The sequence below is a fragment of the Equus asinus genome, chromosome 14 (assembly GCF_041296235.1).
Source record: "Equus asinus isolate D_3611 breed Donkey chromosome 14, EquAss-T2T_v2, whole genome shotgun sequence".
NCBI classification, from domain to species: Eukaryota; Metazoa; Chordata; class Mammalia; order Perissodactyla; family Equidae; genus Equus; species Equus asinus.
The window spans coordinates 16,365,532-16,387,633 of NC_091803.1; the positions used below are offsets into that span (position 1 = coordinate 16,365,532).

General features: G+C 43.3%; 1 protein-coding gene across 10 annotated transcripts in view; it reads left to right on the top strand.

Annotated features, from left to right (window-relative positions):
- Positions 1–22,102, top strand: part of STYXL1 (serine/threonine/tyrosine interacting like 1) — a 62,292-nt gene that overhangs the window by 15,953 nt on the left and 24,237 nt on the right. For all 10 annotated transcript variants that reach the window (XM_070484418.1, XM_044747230.2, XM_070484421.1 and 7 more), the window contains exons 3-5: positions 14,545–14,606; positions 16,593–16,731; positions 21,579–21,724. In XM_070484418.1, coding sequence (XP_070340519.1) covers positions 14,545–14,606; positions 16,593–16,731; positions 21,579–21,724 — 347 coding nt within the window. The remainder of the gene's footprint in view (positions 1–14,544; positions 14,607–16,592; positions 16,732–21,578; positions 21,725–22,102) is intronic.

The following is a 22,102-nucleotide window of genomic DNA, read 5'->3' on the forward strand; positions in this document are numbered from 1 at the left end:
CAAGTAGAGTATTGAAGTCTCCAACTATTATTGTGGCACTGTCTATTTCTCCCTTCAGTTCTGTCAGTTTTTGTTTCATGTATTTCGATGGTCTGTCATTAGGTGTGTAAGTGTTTATAATTGCTATATCTTATTGCTGTATCAAATCTTTTATTAATATATCATGTCCTTCTTTGTCTCTTCTAGTGTTTTTTGATTTAAAATCGATTTTCTCTGATATTAGTTTAATCACCCCTGCACTCTTTTGGTTGCTATTTGCATGGAATATCTTTTTTGATCCTTTCATTTGCTGTCTATTTGTGTTTTGGGATATAAAATGAGTCTCTTGTAAACAGCATATAGTTGGATCATCTGTTTTTATCTAATCTCTTTCTTTTGATGGGAGAGTTTAATCCATTTACATTTGAAGTAACTACTGATAAGGAGGGACTTACTTCTGTCATTTTGCTGTTTGTTTTCTATATGCCTTATAGCTTTTTTGTCCTTTATTTCCTGCATTACTGTCTACTTTTGTGTTTGATTGATTTTTTTGTAGTGAAATGTTTAAATTATTTCTCATTTCCTTTTGTGTATATACTCTAGTTATGTTCTTTGAGGTTGCCATGGGTATTACATGCAACACCCTAAAGTTATAGCACTCTAATTTGAATTTATCCAGATTAACTTCAATAGCGTACAAAACTCTGCTCCTTTACAGATGTGTCCCCACCCCTTTCAGCTGTTGATGTCACAAAATTATACCTTTATACATTCTGTGCTCAAAAACATAAACTCATAATTCTTTTAAATATATTGATCTCTTAAATTATATAAGAAACAAAATGTATAGTTACAAACTGAAGTTAACAATAATAGTAGCTTTTAAATTAATAATTAATTAAAAAATATTAGTCTCTTAAATCATGTAGAAAACACAAAGTGGAGTCACAAACTGTTGTGACAATAATACTAGCTTTTATAGTTGACCATATATTTACCTTTGTTGAGATCTTTATTTCTTTATACAGCTTCAAATTACTGTTCAGTGTCCTTTTATTTCACCTTGCAGGACTCCCTTGAACATTTCTTGTAGGGTCTAGTGGTAACAAACTCCCTCAGCTTTTGCTTATCTGGGAATGTCTTAATTTCTCCCTCACTTTTGAAAGGACAGTTTTGCCAGATATAGGATTTTTGGTTGACAGGTTTTTTGTTTGAGCGCTTCAATATATCAGCCCACTGTCTTCTGGCCTCCAATGTTTCAGATGAGAAATCTGCTCAGAATCTTATTGAGGAGCCTTTGTGTGTGATGAGTTACTTCTCTCTTGCTTTCAAGATTCTCTCTTTGTCTTTTGAAAGTTTGGTTATAATGGGTCTTGGAGTGGGTCTCTTTGAGTTCATTTTACTTGGAGTTAGTTGAGCTTCTTGGATGTTTATGTTCATATCTCTCGTCAAATTTGGGAAGTTGTCAGTCATTATTTCTTCAAATATTCTCTCTGCCCCTTTCTCTTTCCTGCTTCTGGGACTACCACAATGCACACATTGGTCCACTTTATCGTGCCCCACACGTCCCTTATGCTTTATTTATGTTTCTTCAATCTTTTTTCTTTCTATTCTTCAAACTCAATAATTTCCATTGTCCTATCTTCAAGTTTGCTGATTCTTTCTTCTCCCTCCTCAAATCTGCCTTTGAATTCCTCTAATCAATTTATTATTTCAGTTATTATACTTTTCAGCTCTACATTTTTTAAAGGTTTTCTGTCTCTTTATTGATATTTCCATTTTGTTCATACTTCATTTTCTTGACTTTCTCTGTGTGTTCCTTTAGTTTTTTGAACATCTTAAAGAGGAGTGTTTTAAAGTCTTTGTCTAGTAGACGTACCATCAGATCTTTCTCAGGGACAGTTTCTGTTGATTGATCTTTTTCCTTTGAATGGGCCATACTTTCCTATTTCTTTGTATGCCTTGTGATTTTTTTTTGTTGTTGAAAACTGGACATTTGAATCTAATGATGTGGTAACTCTAGAAATCAGATTCTCCTCCTTCCCCAGGGTTTGCCATTTTGTATTATTTTTTTGTGTAATGTTTTTGGTTTTTTGATTTATGTAGGCTGTCTCTGTGGTGAGGATCAGCCTGAGCTGTAAACTTAAGGTCATTCCAGGTCTTTTTCAAGTCTATGCTTTTCCCTGGGCATATGCAGCCGTTTTCTGATTTTCCCTATATGCGAATTTGTTTTTAAATATTCTAGTTTTTAATGTCTGGTTCCAAAAAAGGGAAAAAGAGAAAAATGAAGGAGGGATAAGAGGATCACCAGCCCTTTAAATTCCCTGGAAATCACTTCGGCCAGAGGGGGAAGGGCTTGCAACAATGTGTGGAGGTGCAGCAACAATGTCCACCCACCTCTTTGACTGTACCTCTGTGAACAGAAGCATCAATGAGCAATCAGGGGACAGATCTCTGATACTTAGAGGACAGGGTACGTTTTGCAAACTGGCTTCTGCAAGCCATGTGCAACCTTCTCCAGGAACATATGCACAGCTGCCTGCCGTGGGGCTGGAGGTAGGGGGTGGGGAGCTGCTACTGTGCTGAGAGCTGAAATTGACCAATATTAACTGCAATTTACTGTCCAGGCCTTTCCCTGGAAATTGCAAGCCTTCACTAGACTCCAGAGTTCTGAAATAGTTACATCAGACAGATTCTGCCAGTGAAATTGGCATCTAGGAGGGGAGACAGATTCCTGGTGCTTCCTACTCTGCCATCTTCCCAGAATCCTCTTTTGTATTATGATGTTTTAATTTTCATTTCCTAATTGCTAATAAGGTTGAGCATCTTTTCATGCATTTATTGGCCATTCTGGTTTCCTCTTCTGTGAAGTACCTATTCGTGTTTCTTCCTTGTTTCTGTTGGGTCATTTGTCTTTTTCTTACTGATTTGTAAGAATTCTTTATATACTCTGAACACTAATCCTTGTCATTTACACTTGTTGCAAATATCTTCTTGTACTCTTTAGAGTTTTTTAGATCTTCTTTCCTTGTGAAACATAACACACTTAAAGAAACATAGTAAAAATAGAAATTTTGAGCTTAATGATTTATCATAAAGCAAACATCCATGGAACTACCACCCAGATCAAGAGAGAATATTGGCCCCCGGAAGGCCTTTTATGTGGTCCTCCTGTCACTACCTATTGCTCCCCATCCAGAGGTAGCCACTGTCCTGCACTCCTTGCTTTCCCTTATGATCTTCCCACCTAAGCATACATGCCTATAGGGTAGTTTTGCCTGGTGTTTGAATTTTATATAAATGCTATCATATAGGGCCTTCTTCTTTGTGTCTGGCTTCTTTTGTTCTCCATTGTGTTTGTGAAATTCATCCAGGTGGTTGTATATAGCTGTTCCTTCCTTTTCACTGCTTTCTGGCATTCCATTCTGTGAATATGTCACAATTCATCCATTCTACTTTTGGTAGACATTCGGGTTATTTTCAGTTTTTGGCTATTACAAATAATGATTCTGTGAACATGTTTGAGCATGTCTCTTGCTGCACATGTGCACACCTTCCTGTTGAGTTTATTCCTTGGGGTAGGATTGCTAGGTCAAAGGGCATGTGTGTTTAGTCTTAGCAAATAAGATCTTTGGCTTATTTTAAATCATGTTTTATGATGACTTTTATTATATAGCTGTTTTTAAATGGCTGTGGCCACATTGATCAATATTTTCCTTTAAGGTTTATGTTTCCCTGTGCAAGCCTAATTGAGAAATCTTTACAAACTTTAATGTCATAAAACTACTCCTCTGTTTTCTTTTGAAAGATTTTCTTTTCACATTTAAGACATCAATCCATCTGGAATTTACTTTTAGATGTGGTTTTAGGTAGGAATCTTATTTTATTTTCTTTCTGTATACACAGCCAATGGTCTTAATGCGATTCATTTTAATTATATTTTCTAATTAGTTATTTTCTAATTGCCGGTATGTAGAAGCATTATTGATGTTTTTCTTTTTTGCTTCTTAAAACTTTATTTCAACGTAACTGTGCTTACAGAGATACACTCATATTGGTTAATAGAATGCAATTTAAGTTTACCTTTATCTTACATAATTTGGACCAAAAACTTGGTACATGGTTTAAGATTTGAAAAAAGGTTTTGTAATCTAGTTTATTCTTCATCTGCTACAAATAAGTCAAAGATAACTCCATCAAATGCTACTATAGCAGGCAGCAAGAACCTTGAGAAGTTTACCTTTGGTTTGCCTCAGAAAAGTAACATGTATTGTACTGTAAGTGTTTACAAAATTGGTGTAAGAAAACATTGTAACCTTTCCATGCCCATTGATGAAGTTCAGTAACGAATGGATGTGGAATGGGGGACATGGAATGGGGGACAGGGCAGCCTATGCAGCCGTGAAACTGTAAAAGTTCTCTGATTTAGTTAATATTGCACGTAGATATGAACCTACACAAGCCAACATTCAGATAATTTCTCGAATCTCAAGTAACACCATCAGCTCAACTCATCTGCTGAGGTCAGTAAGGAGACATGGCATACTAGCTGTAAGTTTTCCTGATTTATGCAAAAAAGAAAACTGAGTTTCTTCATCAGCTTTTCAGTCCAGAACTGATATTACACTGTAGGCAAGGTATTCCTTCCATAGTCAGCATCCCTGGGGGGCATGTGGTGATGTCTGCCTGCATTGCCATTTGTATCATATGCAGTCATATGCAAAATAGTCCCCAAGGTGAAGACCACATGACTTTAGAAATTACTCTAGAGAATAAAATGGCCCTTCTTGGGAGACAAGAGCAAAACATCCAGTCTTCTTTTGGATAAGAAACCTTATCAAAAAATGTAGCCCCTTGTAAATTATACCTCAAAAAAAAAAAAAAAAAAAAAAAAGAAAGGAAAAGCAAACATAGCCCCCAACAGAAGAAGCAGCTGTGAAAAAAGAGGAAAAAAATATATCTTAAAATGTCTTGAAAAGCAATGTGAATATAGATTGAAAAGATAGTTAAAAGTGATCCATTTTCATAAGACTACCTAGGATTAGGCTTATTCCAGTATTTTATTCTAGTATTCTAAGTTTATCAGTAGTTACAAAACATCAATTTACAAATAACGTGTTCATTTTTTGTACCGTTATCAAAAGAGAAAGTTCTAGCTTTAATTCTGCCCAGTAGAGGGGGAAACTGAAAAATAAAAAAGGTGCAAACAGTTCTATGCAAATACCACATTTGTCAAATGGAAGAACTCCCAACTGGACTAAAAGTTCATATTACTAGCACACTTTTCTTGATATAGTTTTTAATAAGTACAAATATATAGCATTAAGGTTCAGAACTTAATATAGGCCTGACAATCAAGGCCTTGTTTTCTGAAATAAAGTTCTTAAGTCCTGCTCCATTTCCAGTAAAATATTTTTATAGAGTAGAATGTTTTTACAGTGTTTTTAGACCAGGTGCCCCCATTGCTGTACCAGGATAGTTGCAATTCATTTGAAACTTCACCTGTAGAAAAAGGCTGTCTTAGGGACAGCCAGCACACCCACTAGTTTGTGGAGATTCCCGAAAAAAGGTGATTTTTTAAAAATAAGAGGTTTTAGTTTTCTTTGTATTTTTGTTTTTAGTTTTCTAGTCTTAAAAAATAAACTAGAAATTAGTTGAATTCCCCATGAAGTAATTTTTTTTCTTTGCGGTATGAGCAGTATGAAAGAATCCACTAAAATTTCTTCTGTGCTTAAGATGATTCTTTTTATATATTAATGTTAAAGGTAACTTTCATAAAATGTGCCCATGAACATTAAAGCTAGTTGTTAGAAAGATTTAACTAGCTTTGTAACTTCAGTTTTAAAACCTAAGTATTTGCAGCTTGATCTTCTTGTTGAGGATGATTGTCAGCCTGGAATTCAACATCACCTCCTAATTCCCATTTGTGCACTCTGTAGGAGAGGAAGATCATTTCCTCTACCCACTCTAGGTCCTTCAGGCTGGTCTTGTGAATTAAATTGACATGAGACAGAATAACAAGAGAAAATAAAAAATCAAACAAAGCTTTATAACATGTATACGTGGGAGAGACCCAGGAAAGCCGAGTAACTCAACAAAATGGCTGAGCTGCCAGCTTAAATATCGTCTTCAGCTAAAGACAAAGGAGGATGTTGAGGGTAGTGGTTTGGGACTTCAAAGGGGAGGCAGGCAATTCACATGGAAATGGAAAAGCAAAAGTTTGGTAGACAGAACTTTGATAAAAATGGATTTGGCAAGGACCCTCCCAGTCTACCGATACCCAGAGTTAGCTGTGGGACAGGCCTTTTATCTTGAATTTCTTTTAGGCAGTTAGAGGGAGGGTCAGTTTCTTTCAGAGTCTTTTGTTCTTAAAAATAATCAAGGTAAGGCAAAGAGACACCTTTTGGGGTGGCCAATTCTGATCCCCCACAACCCCAAACACACACCGTTATCACACAACTTACTCCTTGGGTCTTGGGGGAATCTTCTGCTTCTTTAAATCTTTGGCCTTCGAATCACTTTCAAGTCTATTATTTCTTAACTGAAATTTAACTCTCAGATTAACGTCTTAACTGTCTCAACTCAAATTCACTCTCAGCTTTTTGACACGTTTTCCGCTTATACTTTATCAATGCTTTTCCTAATCTTTCATGTTGTACTGCCAAAATCTAAAACCTGCCTCGAAAAGATCATCATGTACAAGAAAATAAATGAAATATAAAGTGATTACTTCAGAATAGAACCTGGGAGGTCAGAATTGTTCAAGATTGCCTGTTGGGGTCATACTTTATTTTACTGCAATGAATTACTATTATCAGCAAGAATTGCCAAATCCTATATTAGGTTCTTTTGTATTCTTTGATGACTGGCCAGAGAAGCTGCAGAAGAGTTTGGGAGTACCTACTCTTTTTCATACAAAGTGCCCCCATGGGATGAATCACAGGATAGACACAATTCATTTGAGGCCTCACCTGTGGAGAGAGGCTGTCATGGGACAGCCACGACACCCACTAGTTTGTTGTGTAAGGGCTGTCTGTGGCTTTGGAATCTCACAAGTGGTATTCTGTATAATTTGAAGGAAAACCATGTCTGCAGATGTCCGATAGGTGACCTTTTGATGTCAAGAGGGTTTGCAGTTTCCAGATATCACTTAGAATTCTTTATTCAGTTGAGTAGCTATATGGACACCGACCATCTGTGAAAAAAGGCTTTTCTCAAATATATGATTTAACATTGTCATTTAGGAAGTAACTGTACCAAAACAATTCAAAGAAAAAGACTGATGGTTGGTATTTGAGATAAAAATCCATTCAATATAGAGCCCATGGTTGATTTATTGCAAAAGCAAAACTGAGAGTTGTGAATTTACTGTGTCCATTCAAAATAAATAACATATGAAATATAGATTCTGGCATAGATATTGATGCAGGGTTGGTGAGCTGAGGAGTCGAAAGAAAGATTTCTTGGACTCTCAAGATCTGGCAGTAGTGCTCTTTTATTTAGAGAATAGTGTGGAATAGCATGGGGACAGGACCCATGGGCAGTCAGGCTGCTGTGTGGGGACAGGGCCCATGGGCAGGAGGAGGTGCTGCTGCCACCGCTTCTGCTGCAAACATGAGTGGAGAGTCAGGCTAAATTTAAGGCATAGGTATGTGAGCCATCTCTTTACAAGACAAAGGAAAGAACATGTAAAAAAGTTAAAATGGTGTCAGTGCAGGTGGGGTCTGGCCATTGGGTGGTCCCACAACTTTTAGATAAGAATCAAATCAGATTAAGTAAAGGCCAGAAGCCACCACCTTGAATCAGTTACATGAGGTTGCCAGACAGTAACCAACTTAAGTTCTTGCCTTTGGCATTGATTAAGAGTTTCCAGAGACAAGGTCATCTCCCTTCTTCCTGGCACAGAGAGGGAGGCATCCCCACAGATGGGGGTTTCCCCCACAAATGTAAATGCCTCCCAACAAAAGGCAAGCAAACTCTGCTCCTCGGAGCCTGCTTCTCATCTGCAGTTTTAAAAGTAACCGGCCTAAAATCCTCATCATAAACAAGATGTGAAAATCAGAATCTGTGGATTGAACCTGCATGTTTCATTTGCTTGCAAACTTGAACACACTAATATTCTGCAAAAAGACAATTGTAGCAAAGAAAACTGCCCTTTTCATTTCTCTTTTGATGTCTTCGTTGGCCCCTCGGGCTCTTCAGTAGCATGTTGTTAGGAAACTGCTCTTTTGCAAAGAAACGTAAAAGTGTCTCTCCAGAGACCAAAATAAACATGTACATATATATGTTTAAAGTGTTACTGTTCAACACAAATGATGTTTCTAGAAAAACGTTAACTGCATGGGTTAAAACAACAATGTGCAACATCTAAAGCCATTAAAGGACCAAAATTTCAAAAACACATCAAAGTCACTGTTTTAATGATGACTAACATACACAGATAAGAAATATTGATCAAAGCTCAGGAAGTAAATACCTTGACTGATAGAATGTCGATTGTTGGGAGAATTTTTCTTCAATTTAAATGTCTATCATCTCTCAAAAAAATTTTCAAAGTGCTAGCATATATATAAAGCAGGCAAATCCTTCAAGTAATTTGCTATTAAGTTTGCCAATTTTTGTACAGCTAAACAAGAAACTGAAACCGGCGGAGAGTGAGCTATTGATGATTGAGTAGCTAGGAACTAAAGTTCTTTTTTTCCTTTTTGCGATTACTGATTATAGCTTTTAGCTGCTCACCCGCCCATTGTTAACTGTGCTGTTTGGCACTATGCTATCTGACTCCCCCTAGGTTCTATAGATAACATCTTCCTGGAGTCTGGGTCACCATGGGAATGAGTGTGTGAGCTGTTTTTCAGGAATTAGAGCTCCTTGTCCACTTCAGGCCAGTTGAGACCACCAGCTCATCAACTGGGCCCTCCCAGATGTCCGCAGATGTCCGATAGGTGACCTTTTGATGTCAAGAGGCTAAAAACTCCACCCTCACATCATGCTAATGCTGCCATTTTGTGAACATGGGTGCTATGAAGAGGCATGGCGTCTGACTACGCTTGCACAGATCATCAATTACCTCACCTCTCCTCACCTCCAATCACCTCTCTCCACATTTCAGACCACCTTGCCCCCCATCCCACAAATATCCCTGAGTCCCTATTTTCGGGGAAGCGAATTTGAGGCTCATGCTCTTGCTTCCTCCCATGGCTGCCTTGTGAGTAAACTCTCTCTCGGCTGCAATCTCGTCATCTCGGTGTTTGGCTTTCTGGGCGGCGGGTAAAAACGAACCTGGTTCAGTAACAAAACTAAGAGTAAACTAAAGTGAAGCAGGAAGATAGACAAAGGGAACAAACTAGTGAGTTGTAGCTGGACAAAGCGATAGAAGGCTGTTATACCATCTTGGCCTTCTCGTTTCCATTAAACACTTCGGCTAACAGAGTGGGTGTCTACTGGTTTAGTATACTAACTCCCTTGGATTTGCTAAAATTTGTACAACAATCAATAGGTATACATAATGTCCTAAGGAAAAGAATACAACTCAAAAATCAGCATTGGACGTTAAAGCAGTCTTCAAAAGAAAAGGTTGTCTTTCAGTGTGGATGAATATAAAAGGTAAGAGATCTTACAGACTAAGAACTGAAGCCTTGGCCAAAGGTTAATTATTCCTGCCCTTTAGCTGCCTTTTCAAGGAAGTGTATATTAACCGAATGGCGATTGATTGAAGTGTTTGCTGTAATCTCGTTCCTTTCTAAAAGAACGAGCACAGAAGATAGACACAAAATCTCCCTCAGCCACTTGACTGCCAAGACCTCCTTGCATTTTTTCTACTAGTTTCTTGTGCAACCAGCCGGGCCCCATTCAGGCCAGAATCGTCGCTACCCTCTGACACATTGTCCCTTAGGTCACTTCTGCCATGACCATGGATGCCTTCGTCTTCACTGGTTTCCTGAGACTGATTTACTGCAATGGTAGCAGGAGGTGATGCCAGGGCAGGTGGGGACCCTGCTTCACCCTTTTCTATTGGTGGAGGAAGGAAACTGGTTCTTGCGCTGCCCAGTCGTTACCTGGGAGATTCTCTGCTGTGTTTGGATCGCTGTCCGTTTCCTTTTCACAAAGCATAGTGTCAGCCTGACGTTTACCATCTGAGCTTTCACCCTCTGGCATGTTCAGGTTTTATGCAGAGGATGAAATACTGTGGGTTCCTTCCTCTCCATCAAGACCAGCTGACTCTTCTCTGCCTCTTCTGCTTCTGCTTCCTGAAGAGGGGCCTCTCTGTTTCCTTCCCTTTGGAGATTAGTTCTTGGTCTTTTGACTCCTCTTCTTTTCACTTTTCCTTGGGCGGTGGTGGTGATGTGGTAAGAGCTCCTGGGCACCTGCACTCTCCTTTAGCTGCTGCACTTTCCTTTAGATTCACTCCGCACATTGGACTTTTCCTTTTTATCGTCATGTGCCGCGTGATGGTGTTTTGATCGATGATGGACTGCATGTAGGACAGTGGACCCGTAAGATTAGTGCCACACAGCCTAGGTGTTTAGTAGGCTATACCATGTATGTTTGTGTAAGGACATTCTGTGATGTTCACACAATGACAAAATCACCTAATGATGCATTTCTCAGAATGTACCCGTCGTTAAGCAACACATGACTGTATTATCTTTTTGGGAAGGAAACCTTGTGCCTCCATGTGAAGAGGAAGCTCCATGAGAGGAGGTGGTTCCACCTGAGGAGGCCTATCACACCTGAGCAGGCCCCACCCACCTGAGCAGGCCCCTCCCACCTGAGCAGGCCCCTCCCTCCTGAGCAGGCCCCACCCACCTGAGCAGGCCCCTCCCACCTGAGCAGGCCCCTCCCACCTGAGCAGGCCCCTCCCACCTGAGCAGGCCCCTCCCACCAGAGCAGGCCCCACCCACCTGAGCAGGCCCCTCCCACCTGAGCAGGCCCCACCTACCTGAGCAGGCCCCTTCCGAGCTGGCTTGCTGCTTTTATTTGATTTACTTTTCATCTTTGTACTTTTTTTCATGCAAGTATTTTGCTTCTTATTCTCTTCTTCTTTGCTGTCCCCCTTTGGCACTTCCTGACCATTTTTGGATTTGTTTTCTACCTTCTTTTTCTTTTTTGTCCCAGGTTCTTCCTCATTCAAGGATCATTTAAGGGATGGGCTTCAGCTTCTGTCTTCCTGTAGCTTTTCGTGGTTTTACAGGACTTTTCTGAATTATTTCCTGTGTGCACATCCATCTCTTTAGTCTCTGTTGCTCTTTTGTGGGTTCTGGTGGACACTTGGAATATTGAAGCATTATTACAAGGCTTTTCCTCTTTTGAAACATTTTTTTTCTCCACTTTTACAGACCATTATTGATTTTTTTATGTTGATATTGTATCTAGCAACCTTGGTGTGCTCTCTGACTAATTCTAATTGTTTGCAATTCTCTTGGATTTTCTATATAGACCGTCATATTTCTCTGTTTATGATGACAGTTTTATGTCTTCTGTTTCAATTCTTATACACTTAATTTTTTCTTATCTTACTACATTGCTGTACCCTTTGCCCTCCAATACCATGTTAAAGAGGAGCATAGTGAGCATTGGACTTGTTTCTCGCTTTACCAGTCAGTATGATGTTTGCTGTAGATATTTAGTAAGGTATCCATTGAGTTAAGGAAGTTGCCTTATATTCCTAATTTACTAAGAACTTTTTTCCATGATATGAATTGAAATTTTCCTGCATCTATGGAAATGAACATACAATTTTCCTCCTTTAATATGTGGTTTTCTAGTATTACATAGCTCCTACTAGATCATGATACATTATTTTTTCTGCACACTGTTAGATTTGGCTTACTATTCATTTCAGATTTTCGCATCTATATAAATAAATGAAATGAGCTTACAATATACTGTGCTTAGTTTCACTTGTTTTCGAGCCATGCAGACTATGTATCGGACTTCTTTTGCTCAAGATTATATTATTAAGATTCACTCATGTTGTTGGATGTGGCTATGCTGTAGTTTGTTCATTCTTGTTGCTAAATAGTGTCAAAGAGAAACGAAGCCAGACACTAGTAAAGTGGTGAGGACAGATTTTAATCGGTAATATTCTATTGCAATAGGGAAAAGAGTCCAGTGTGAACTGAACTTCAGTTCAATTTGCACAGAGAAGACTGGGCATTTTAAAGGGAGAGTGAGGGAGGCGGGAGGGGGTGAGCAGGGGCTCAGTAGAGTCAGGGAAGGGAAAAATTATAAACAGGGGAGGGGGTTGGTCCATGTGAAACCCGTCTGGGCTTGCTAAGTGGCGCTCATCAAAGTTAGGCTCCTCCCCTCTGCAGAGGCTGGGAGATGGGCCCCATCTTCAGATGTTGCTGGAACAGACAGTGGCCCCCTTGAGTTTTCTCAGGCAGGCACTTTACGGGGGGCTGTGGTCATCCTGGGGGTGCGGCCTTGAGCTGTTTCTTAAGGTATCTTAAAATAAAGATATCTTCAGATATCTGAAGTTCTTTTCCCCCATTGATGTATGAGTTCTTTATGTATTCTGGATATAGGTCTTCTGTTAGTTATTTGTGTTACAGATGTTTTCTCTCACTCTATGGCTTGCTCTTTTACTTTCTTTTCTGTGGGTCCTTCTAGTTGTGGCATGTAGGACGCTGCCTCAGCAGGGCTTGATGAGCGGTGCCGTGTCTGCGCCAAGGATCCGAACCAGCAAAACCCTGGGCCACTGAAACAGAGCGCGAGAACTTAACCGCTCAGCCACAGAGCCAGCCCCCCAAAATTCTTAATTTAGTAGGATTAGATTTATCCATATTTTCTTTTGTGGTTAGTGCTTTCTTATATCTTTTTTTAAAAGAGACTTTATTTTTTAGAGCAGTTTTAGGTTCACAGCAAAATTGAGCAGCAAGTACAGAGAGCTCCCATATACTCCCTTCCCCCATGCAAGCACAGGCCCTCCCACGATTCTCATCCCAAATTGGAGTGGGGCATATATTTATCTATTTATTTATGTTTGAGGAGGAAGACTGGCCATGAGCTAACACCCGTGCCCATCTTCCTCTACTTTATATGTGGGACACCTGCCACAGCATGGCCTAATAGGTGGTGTGTATGTCCACGCTAGGGATCCAAACCCGGGATACAAACTGGCGAAGTGGAGCATGTGAGCTTAACTGCTACGCCGTGGGGCCGGCCTCCCTCCACCCCAGAGTGGTATCTTTGTTAAAGTTAATGAGCGTGCACTGACATGTCATTATCACTCAAAGCCCACAGTTTACAGCACTCAGTATTTCACATGCTGTGGGTTTTGACAGATGTTTAATGACATGTATCCATCACTATAGTATCATACAGAGTAGTTTCACTTCCCTAAAAACCCTTTCTGCTCCATCTATTCCTCCCTCCTTCCCCCAACCCATGGCAACACTGGTCTTTTCACTGTCTCCACAGTTTTGCCTTTCCAGGAATGTCACAGGGTTGGAGGCAAACAGTATGTAGCCTTTTCAGATTGGCTTCTCTCACTTAGTAGCATGCATTTCACTTTCCTCTGTGTCTTTGCATGGCTTGATAGCTCTTTTGTTTTTAGCGCTGAGCAATATTCTGTTGTCTGGGTGTACCACAGTTTGTTTATCCATTCACCTACTGAAGGACAACTTGGTTGCTCCCAAGTTTTGACAATTATAAAACTGCTATAAACATCTGTGTGTAGGTTTTTGTGTGTTCATAAATTTTCAACCCATTTAGGTGAATACCAAGGAGCACGATTGCTAAGAAGAGTATGTATAGTTTTGTTAGAAATAGCCACACTGTCTTCCAAAGTGGCTGTACCATTTTGCGTTTCCATCAGCAATGAATGAGAGTCCTGTTGTTCCCCATCTCACCAGCATTTGGTGTTGTCAGTATTTTGGATTTTCAACATTCTTATAGATGAGAGAGAGATTTCATTGTTGTTTTAATTTGCAATTCCCTAGTGACATGTGATGTCGAACTTCTTTTCATATGCATATATGCCATCTGTATATCTTCTTTGGTAAGGTGTCTGTTCATATCTTTTGCCCGTTTTTTAATTGGGTTGTTTATTTTCCTATTGTTGAATTTTGAAAATTGTTTGGATATTTGGGATAACGGTCCTTTTCAGGATTTATGCGTAAGCCTCAATTCCTGCTCCACGTTCCTCCCAGCTTTGAGGAGCAGCAATACCACATCTTCTGTCCTAGCAGGGGCGTTAGACCCTCAGCTTCTAGCTTCTACAGTCTGCGTTTGGGTCTAAAATTACAAGGGGCATTTAGGATGAGCTCAGTCTGGCTTTGATTTCTTCCCTCCCTGCTTTATTGGACCTCAGAGAAAATTCTCCCTAAATCAAAGACTCAAAGTCTCAACACCCTTGAAGGAGGTGTGTGGTATGATGGGGCAAGGGAGTCATGTGGGCAGCCCAGAGCAGTGAAACTACACACCTTGAATTTATACTGTCGGTCCCTGTCACCTAACTGCCAAACAAATATATCTTGATGATGATGTGAGTACTCTAAGTAATTTGGTCATGTTCTCCTTTGCAAATACAGTTATTAGCTCAATACTTTTCCCTTTCAGATGTGCGTTCCAAACGGGAGTATGATGAAAGCCATGTGATTACGGCCCGTCGAGTGAAGAAGGTATACCAGCAGAGTCAGAATCTAGGCAGCCTGGCTACCCCACAGGAGGTGGGGAGGATGGGAGATTGTCTCCAAGATCCAGGAGGCGGCACCTGCTGTTGGCCACTGTGGGCAGCAGAGGCAGGACCGCCCCTATGCATCCATTACGAGGGTCTCCCCACTTCTCATACACTCCCTAAAGTGTCCACACCCCACCCCACCCTCATCATGGTCAACAGCTTCGTTAAGCAAATATTGATTTAAGTCCTTGACATCCCGGGCACTGTTCCGGATCCTGGGGGATAAAACAGAATACAAGATGCCCTTCATTCATTGCCTCTGACCTCATGAGCTTCTGTTCCACTCAGGGAACAGACAATAAACCATAGAGATAGTTATTATAACCCAAAGATGGAAGCTCCCCGCTCCTCCCTTCCCAACTTCCTTTGTCCATTCCAGCTTTTTAAGAAGACAGAGCCCTGCATGCAGTCTTTCCCCCCCCCAACCCCCACCCCCAGGGTCTCTTCTCTCTCAGGTCCTTGCTAACCCTGGCAGTGCGTCATTGTAGCCCAGATGCTCAATCTGGTCCCTGGCATCTGGTAGGTGCTCAGTACCTATTTGTTGATGAAAATGAATGATTGGAAGCTGTTCCTTCTGCCTCGAACACTCCCCCAGCCCTTGTCCATGTGGTAAGTTTCCACTCGCCCCTGCAGTCTCATCTCAAAGGCTTCCTGCCTTGGGCGGCCTCTCCGTGCGGCCTCTCTGAGTCCTCCAGGCCAACTTAGCCATTTCCCTTTTCTTTTTTGAGTCTCTGTATTCCAGAACCTAGCGCAGTGTAAGCGCAAAGTGGGTCCTCAATGAATGTTTATCAAACAGACGGATGAATGTCCAGCTACATCTCTCCTGCTCCCCCACCAGCTCCAGCCTCTGTGAGCTATTCCCACCTTCTCCTTTGCTCATGGTTTTCACACCCAGAATGCCCCTTTCCTCATCCTCCCCCTCCCCCGTCTAAGTCCTGCTCAGAGCGCCATCTGTCTCCTAATTCCTTTAGACTAGTATGGTTTCTCCCCGTTGAGTCCCAGAGAACTTCCCTGGTCTGTGCCTCCATGGGTGTTCCCTCACTGCCGGTGGTAGAGTAGGGTACACCTGTCCTCTGTCAGAGCCTCCATGTCAGCCAGACCAGGGCGCCAGGGACACAGTCAGGCTCAGGTGCCCCTGAATAGTGGGGGCTTTCGGGAAGCCTTGCGAACAAGTGAAGACTAACCTCTTAGCCACTGCCCAGCCAGGCCTCCCTGAGCTCTGGGACACTCTTTGGGATGCTGGGCAGTTAGGATGCTGCGAGAGCTCATCACCTCCTTGGCAGAAGGCATCTGTGTCCTGCCGCTGCGGTCTGCCATCATGGCAACTCAGCCACTCCCCAGCTACTCCTCGAGACCACATGGCTCCTGTTTGCCCAGTCCTTCCTTTAACTATGTTTAAGGCCTATCATTTGCCAGGCAGTGTTCCGGAAGCTCGGGACACATAGGTGACTGAAAACGGACAAAAGTTCCCGCTCTCACAGGGCTTCCATTTGAGCTTCCATTTGGCCTCGTGACTTCTGCTTATTCAAGCCTTCTACTTATTGCCCTCTTTATGGGGGATTTTGGATCTGGCCCCCACTGCCAACCACTCTCCCCCGGAGTGAGGATACTGTTAGTTCGGTTCGCCACGGCCTCTCTGATAGCGCTTGTGCTGGGGCACCTAACAGGCTGCGTGCCGGTCCGTGGACCAGCCGTTCTTTGGCCAGGCACTTACCTCTGGTCCAGTGACCCAGGGTCAGCTTTTTGCAGCAGGGATGTGGGTGTGAAAGATCCTTGGAATTTAGCAGACTCTCCAGTGCACTCTCGGTGCTTCTGTGCCTGTGTGTGTAGTCAGGGGAAGAGGCACAGTCCTCCTGGTGCTGGTGCTCAGGGAATATTTGCTCAGCTGAACCGACCTGTCAACAGGATTCTCTCGTGGTTTCTTTAGAAGGCAAATGAATATCTTATCCCGGAGTCTGTGGATCTGGAGTGCGTGAAATACTGTGTGGTGTACGATAACAACACCAGCTTCCTGGAGATCTTAAGACACAGCAGTGATGATGACGTCTCTGATGAGAGCAGAGAAGGTGAGTCCTTACAACAGCAGCAAGAATAATAGTTAACGGCGGTCAGACACTTTGCCACGTGCCAGCAGCCATGCTGAGTGCTCTGCCCGGGTCACCTCATGCCATCTGCAGAACAGCCTGTGAGGACGGTGATGTCGAGAACCGGGAAGGATCTGAGGCTGTTCGTCCTCACAAGACGACAAGTGAGTCAGTCAGTTTCATAGATTCTGGCAGAAGACATGAGGCTCCTGGGTCAGAGACAAAGGACTTTATTACTCAGAACCGTAAAACTAGACAGATTGTCATCATTTTCCTGCCCTGATGCCCCACATCCCAGTTCTCACAGGGTGACATGAAGAGGGCCAAGTAATATCTATCCACGCAGTGTGTTGTATTATAGGAGAATTCTGAGCTTAGGGGACCTGAATCTTTCATAATGGGCAGAAAGCCTGGTGGCCCTTGGCTCTGGAGGGAGAAACTGTCTCTGTCTTCCAAGGCTATTTGTTATGTAAATGTCCTTGAAAAACCAGTGCCTTTGCTCAAAGGATATGTGGAAATGTGAGAGACCGTGGAGAATTGTCTCCTGATAGGTAACAGCCCAAATTTATAGATGGGGAAATTGGGGCCCAGAAAAGTGACTCATCTGAAGTCCCATACCTAGTGAATGAGTTGTCTATTGCTGCGTAACAAACTACCCCCAAACAAATTACCCCCACAATGTAGCTTAATATGGCAAACATTAATTATCTCATAGTTTCTGTGGGTCCAGAATTCAGGAGTAGCTTGACTGGAAGATTCTGGTACAGGATCTGTCCTGAGTTTGTAGTCAAGACATCAGCGAGGCTGCCGTCCTCACAGCATGGCAGCTGGTTTCTCCTGGAGTGAACGATCTGAGAGAGGGAGAACGAGGGGAAGCCGCCTGCTTTTTATGATCTAGTCTTGGGCCTTAGACACAGTCACCTCTGCCACGTTCTGTTCCTTAGAAGGAGGTCACTGAGTATAGCTTACCCTCAGGGAGAGGGGAATTAGGCTCGACCTTTTAAAGGGAGGCATTTGAAAGAATTTGTGGGCTTTTTTTTAAACCACTACACCTAGCAAGTGGTGAGGCCAGGATTCAAACCTGGGCAGTTTGGCTCTGTCAGTCTCCGAAGGCCTGGACAGTGATGGTGGGGAACAATGCAGTCATGCCAGCTCCTAGTTGGAGCAAAATGTGGTCAGTTCTTGGGCCAGCCCCAGTGGCCTAGTGGTTAAGTTCAGCGTGCTCCGCTTTGATGGCCTGGGTTCAGTTCCTGGGCACAGATCTACACCGCTTGGTTTGTAGCCATGCTGCACTGGTGGCCCACATACTGAAAAATAGAGAAGATTGGCATGGATGGTAGCTCAGGGCGAATCTTCCTGAGGAAAAAAAAAATGTGGTCAGTTCTAATCGGCTTCACTGAGACTCTGTTGCATTCTCCATCCAGCCTCTGGTTTTGGACTGACACCATGTGCCATTGGCATGGGGCTCTGCTGCTGTGGCTCAGTCATATGTGTGGGTGGTTCCATGGGCCAGGGCATTCATACCAGTGGTCACTGGGTGGCGCTAGGCTTCCACCTTTAATAAAACCAATCTTCCCAGGAGGTCCTTAGCCAGGAAATTGTCCCCTCTTCCCTAAACTCATCCTATTGGGCTCCGGTTTGCAATCCTAGGATGATAGCGGGATGCTGAAACCCTAGGAAATGGTGGTCAATAAAGATAACCCCCTCTGTGTTATATAAGTGAGCTCACTGTGCTGTGGAGTCTCCATTCTCGGTAGGAAGCCACAACCACAAAACAACAACACAACAAAACAGGAAACCACACACGTGTACACCTAGCCCACTCGAGGCAACTTTTCTCCTTTAAAATGGCATCTTTCAGGTAAATGCAGAGTCTTTTGGGTAAAAGACCACTTTAAGGTTTTTCTCTCCACTCCCTTCTCCCTTCCGCTGTTAAGAACCTGCCTCCCAGACCCCCAGGGAAATGTGAGTGTGGAGGGAGCCTTCATTGCATCCCAGATTCAGGTGTCCGGCTCTGTGTCGTCCTTTCCTGTGGGCCTCTGGGTGAGGTGCAGCTCAGTCTCTGTGGCCTCTGTCCTTGCTGTGTCGTGGCCAAAATGTCCACAGCTAGTGTAAGACGTGAGCGGTTCCCTCCAGCTGGCAGTGCGTGGCAATGGCTCCTGGGGCCTCAGCCCCATCCCCTCCTACCCCCTACCTGACTGTCCACAGGTGCTGCTGACCCCTGGGCCTGCTGTGTCTTCCTTCCGGCATTAGGTTGGTCTCCAGCGTTAGGTTAACCACTCCACACCTCCGCTGGGGGGTGCCTCAGAATCCTGGTGGAGAATGGGGCACAAGCTATTTTCAGCTCCCCCTCCAGCCCATGTGTTTCTACCGCCTCAGCTGGGTCTCTTCTTAAGAACCCAACAAGTGTCTTCCCTTGTCTTGGCCCTCGGACTCTGTCTCCAAGCTCCTTTGAGCAGCAGAGGGCAGCCCCTTCTTGTATGAGAGACATTTCCCTGATGAGAAATTGTCCTTCCTTGTGACATTTGGAGTATGGAGCCCTGAGCTGGGCTCTTGATATGTGTGGGGGGAGATCCCTGGGCCGGGCATTCACACCAACTGTGAAGGGAAGCTTGGGAATTCGGGGATTCTTTTTCTCCTCTCAGCAAGGCTTCACTTTCAAGACAATTGTCTGTAAGGACCGAAAATAATTTAACATACCCAGCTGAGTGGCGACCCCCTTGTTCCTGGTGATGCCCCCCGCCCCCTGAAGCAGTGGGCGCCCCGTTCCAAGTGTGGGAAACCTCGTGTCAATGGAGAACTCAGGATTAGTGGGAATAAAAATGAACAGATTTAATGTTTCAAAAAATCTTAACCCCGTTACCTCCTTGGCTGGATAGCCTGGGCCTTGGGATGTTCTCATGGCTTTCCGCCAGAGTCTCTAATTGTCCCCTGGAAACTGACCTTCCTCCAGCCCTGACCCCATCACTCCTGAGTCTGAATAAGCCTCCAGCGGGTCGTGTGACTTTGGCGGGGAGCAGCTGTCTGGCTTAAAGGCAGCAGCATTGTGGCCTGGGACTCTCTGCCCAACTCACCTGGGTCCTCTGACTCCACCGGTCATTGTTCAGGCTCTTGCTCAAGCCTCCCTGGCTGCCAAGCCTGGCCCTCTGGGGTGGGCTTTGGCTCCTGTCTTGCCAGTTACAGGTTGCCTCCTGGCCTGGCTGTTGACTCCTGGCTCTTCTTGCAAATATAGCCTCTCTGAAGCGTCTCAGGCCATTTATGTCCTTAGCAGCCCCTGCTGAAATTGGCCTTCTCTCCCTGGACAAAGGTTCAATATAGAAGTCAGGGTCCATGCCCTTCCCTTCCTCCTTGCCGCTGGCTCTCCAGAGTCTGCTGCACAGTGTTTCTCTTATGAGCCGGATCCTGGCCTCAGGATAGTTCGGCTTGGCCTTAATTTTGCATCCTTCCTGTCATATATATCTAGGGTGCATACAATCTAATAGTGATTCTGCAGATCAGTGAAGGCGTTTAAGATTAAATTGATGTCGGGACTGGCCCGGCGGCACAGCGGTGAATTTGGCACGTTCCGCTTTGGTGGCCTGGGGTTCACCGGTTCGGATCCCAGTGTGGACATGGCACCACTTGGCCAGCCATGCTGTGGCAGGCGTCCCACATATAAAGTAGAGGAAGGTGGGCACAGATGTTAGCTCAGGGCCAGTCTTCCTCAGCAAAAAGAGGAGGATTGGCAGAAGTCAGCTCAGGGCTAATCTTCCTCAAAAAAAAGAGATTAAATTGATGTCAAGACCATGATGAGATACCACTTCACACCTGCTAGAATGGCCATAATCAAAAAGGCAGATAATATCAAGTGTCGATGAGGCTGTGGAGAAATTGCAACCCTCATGTACCGCTGGTCGGAACGTAAAATGGTGCAATTGCTGTGGGAAACAGTTTGGCGTTTCCTCAAAAAGTTGAACGTAGAGGTACCATATGGTCCAGAAATTCCACTCCTAGGTATGTACCCAAGAGAAAGGAAGACATGTGCACATAAAACCTTGCACACGAATGTTCATAGCAGCATTATTTCCAACAGCCAAAACGTGGAAACAACCCAAATGTCCGTCAACAGATGAATGGATAAATAAAAGGTGTTGATCCACACCATGGAGCGTTATTCAGCCGTAAAAAAGTATGGAATACTGATATATGCTACAATATGCATGAACTTTGAAAATATTATGTAGAGGAAAAAGCCAGACACAAAATGCCACATATTGTATGATTCCATTTATATGAAATGTCCAGACTAGGTAAACCCATAGAGAAGAGTTAGGTTAGTGATTGCCTAGAGCTGGGTGTTTGGAGGGAAATGAGGAGTGAAACCCTCTAACCGGTACAGGGTTTCTTTGTGGGGTGGTGAAAATGTTCTAAAATTGATTGTGGTAATGGTTACACAACTCTGTAAATATACCAGAAACCATTTAGTTTATGCACTTTAAATAGGTGAATTGTGTGGTATATAATATATGATATACATGTGCTGTATAATACACAATATACAATATAAATGTAATATATGATATATACATACAATATATATTTCCCTTATGTTAAATCGTCCTTCCTTACAACAATGTGGAGATATATATATATAATCTCAGAGTTTACAGAAAAAAAAGATAGCTTACTTGGTGGTAAGTTGCTTTTTAAGTTTTAATTGTAACACTCGTCTCTATATTTGCTTCAGCTTCCTCGATAATTGCTTTTCAGAATAAAGTGGCCGTCCGCTGGAGCCATAGACAAATGGTGAGCACTCAGAGGACGTTCATCTCTTTGATCTCCACTCTTAGGACCGGTTCTCGGAGCCGCCATTAAGTGTGGCAAAGCCCTGACCCACCTCACCCGCCACCCTGTCCGTATCCTGAAGGGGGGCTATGAGCGCTTCTCGGCCATGTACCACTTCTTCCGGACGCAGAAGATCATCTGGATGCCGCAGGTAAGGCAGGGTGCCGAGCGCAGACAGGCTCAGAGGGGAGGGTGGGCTTCCCCTGGGGCCAAGCAGTGGGGCCAGGGTAGGAGAAAGAGGAGAATGAGGCAGACAGCAGGGAAAAGATGGAAGAGATGTCAAAGCCTGCGCTTGGGAAATGAACTTGGGGCAGCCAGGAAGTCTAGTCCAGTATGATGAATTTATCATTGCCAGAGTCAGGCAAAAGCCAATGTGGTGTTTAAGAGATGGGGCCCACTTAGAGGGCAGGGATCCCAGGCAGAGTTCTGGATGGTGTGCCGTAGGCAAAGTCAGACAGGCAGGGGCCTCATGATTCAAGGCTGCCTCTCCATTCTTAGCTGTCTGGTCCCACAACCCTGGCTGGGTCCA